Raw genomic sequence first — 2,179 nt, 5'->3', positions numbered from 1 at the left:
ATAAAATATAACATAAACATAAAATGAAAGTGGCTGGCGCACCGAAACCTATAGCGTTAATGAGATTGGTCAAATCTTCCAGAGTGATGAATATAGTTGAACACAATATCAAAGATACGGCAGTTAGTAGGGTATGGGAGGGAGGGGCTGCCTGTAAGAAGTAAAGTACATAATGTGGCGTCGTTTGCGTTGAGTGGGTCGGAAGGGAGTATGTTTTCAAGATGAAGGCAAGATATGGATAACAACATTTTGGTCCTTTCAGTATTGTAAATTCCCTGTATTCTCTGTATGTGTGTAGATTATCCTTCAAGAGGCATCATTGTCAATCTTGAATTGTATATTCATCAGTTAATGCAATAATCTAGATAGTCTTGGTACAGCACTTATTGTTGACGTCAATTAGGTCATGTTGATTTGATTATATGGATGACATCCTCTGGGAACCCGAAAACTGATGCGAGCGTGCGAATAAAAAAAAGTTTTGCAAAAAAAAAAAGTTGCTTTCATTATGAAATCTACTTGGTCATGAAGGTTGAACAAATGGCTCAGAATATGTTATGGCGAATAATCTACTCTTCGAATTCATTTATTTACATTTTTGTCTTTTTTCCTTTGATTTTGGCATTCTACGGCATTGGTATCGTTTCTAAATGTTTTCCTTGCAACTTATGGTATATTTTTGCTCATTTAGCACCTTTTTTGCACGATTTACAGTATGGTTGAAAACTTTTTTTTTTGGAAACGGCTGAAAATTCATGCGCGCGCGGATGTCATCCATATAATCAAATCAACATGGCCTAAGTAGCATCCATCGAAGACCCCTGGTGGATTGACCCAGTTCTGCAGAATTCTGGCTCCAGGTCCAAAATTCTGGTTCCAGTTACAGAATTCTTACGATAAGTGTCTATTAAGACTTACACGTACACATACTAGTAGTAGGAAATTCAATCATACACAAGCTTCTAACATTTATGTGCTGTACGTATCCGCTTAATTGTGAACTTGTTACAGAAAAAATCGCGTACATGCTGAAAACCTTAGCTTTTGTCCTTGGCGTTTGTTTTCAGGTGTGTTTTCATGTGTGTTTTCAGGTTGAAGGATCTGTTGGACCTGTATCCACACTGGTCACACCAGTACGGTTTTTCTCCGCTGTGAGTCATCTTGTGTTTGGCCATGTTGGACAGGTTGGATGTCCTGTAGCTGCACTGGTCACACAGGTACCGTTTGTCGCCTGTGTGTACGGCCTCGTGCCTCTTTAATTGTTGCACGTTCCTACAACTGTAGTCACAGTGGGAACATTTGAACGGCTTCTCACCGGTATGGGTCATGATGTGCATTTGTAAAGCTTTCCTGTGGGCTGATTTGTGCCCACACTCTTCACAGACATAAGGTTTCTCCCCGGTGTGTGTCCGCATGTGAGAGTGCAACTTAGACTTCTTTCTAGCCCTGAACTCGCACTCAGGACATGCATACGGTTTCTCACCCGTGTGGATCTGTAGGTGTTTATGTAGGATAGATTTTGTAACTGCTCTGTAGCCGCACTCTTCACATACGTGCGGTCTGTTGTCGGTGTGTCTAGCGATGTGCGTGGTTAGGGATCCTTTGTCCATCGCGGCATAGTCACAGTGGGGACACTTGTGCGGCCTCGGGCGGTTCTCGGAGTCAGAGTGTGTAAGCACATGTTTCGTCAGGTGGTCTTTCCGAGCAGCTTTGAAGTCACACTTGTGGCAGTAGAATAGGTTTTCTCTTACGTCGTGTTTAGTGGCCAGATGACTTTTATAGCACTTGATCCAGTTGCTGGAGTAGTTACACTGCTCGTAATGACACTTGAACCGCTTCTGTGCGGTTTGTTGCGCCTCTGTGCTGTTCTGTGTGGTTAGAACTGGCTTCAGAGGTTCTGTAATGCCGCTGTGCATGTTGGTTTTGTAGATGAACCCCGGCTGCAGACTTCAAACCGGTTGTGCACTTGAGTTGCTGTTTTAAGAGCTGGGGCGATGAAGACGCGGGCTTCTTCTAAAGAAATAAATACGAATATTATCAAGAAAAAATATAGAAATATAAATCAAACATTTATTGTACTGACTCGAGTACCGGTCAGACTTGGAATATACCTGGGACATAATTTACACAGGAAATCTATACTATATCTATCTATCTATATCTATATCTATCTATCTAT

The 2,179-nt window shown here is 41.9% G+C and overlaps 1 protein-coding gene across 1 annotated transcript in view; it reads right to left on the bottom strand.

The window, feature by feature from the left end:
* Positions 1-1,036: 1,036 nt before the first annotated feature.
* LOC109480316 (zinc finger protein 525-like) overlaps positions 1,037-2,179 on the bottom strand; it is a 3,469-nt gene continuing 2,326 nt past the window's right edge. The window contains exon 3 of the mRNA XM_019782505.1: positions 1,037-2,013. Within this exon, the coding sequence (XP_019638064.1) occupies positions 1,038-1,916 (879 nt within the window). The 5' untranslated portion in view covers positions 1,917-2,013 and the 3' untranslated portion in view covers position 1,037. The remainder of the gene's footprint in view (positions 2,014-2,179) is intronic.

Source organism: Branchiostoma belcheri, unplaced genomic scaffold (assembly GCF_001625305.1).
Source record: "Branchiostoma belcheri isolate BF01 breed outbred unplaced genomic scaffold, Haploidv18h27 scaffold50, whole genome shotgun sequence".
NCBI lineage: Eukaryota > Metazoa > Chordata > Leptocardii > Amphioxiformes > Branchiostomatidae > Branchiostoma > Branchiostoma belcheri.
The sequence above is the reverse complement of the archived record's forward strand: the minus strand, read 5'-3'. Positions and strand labels throughout refer to the sequence as shown.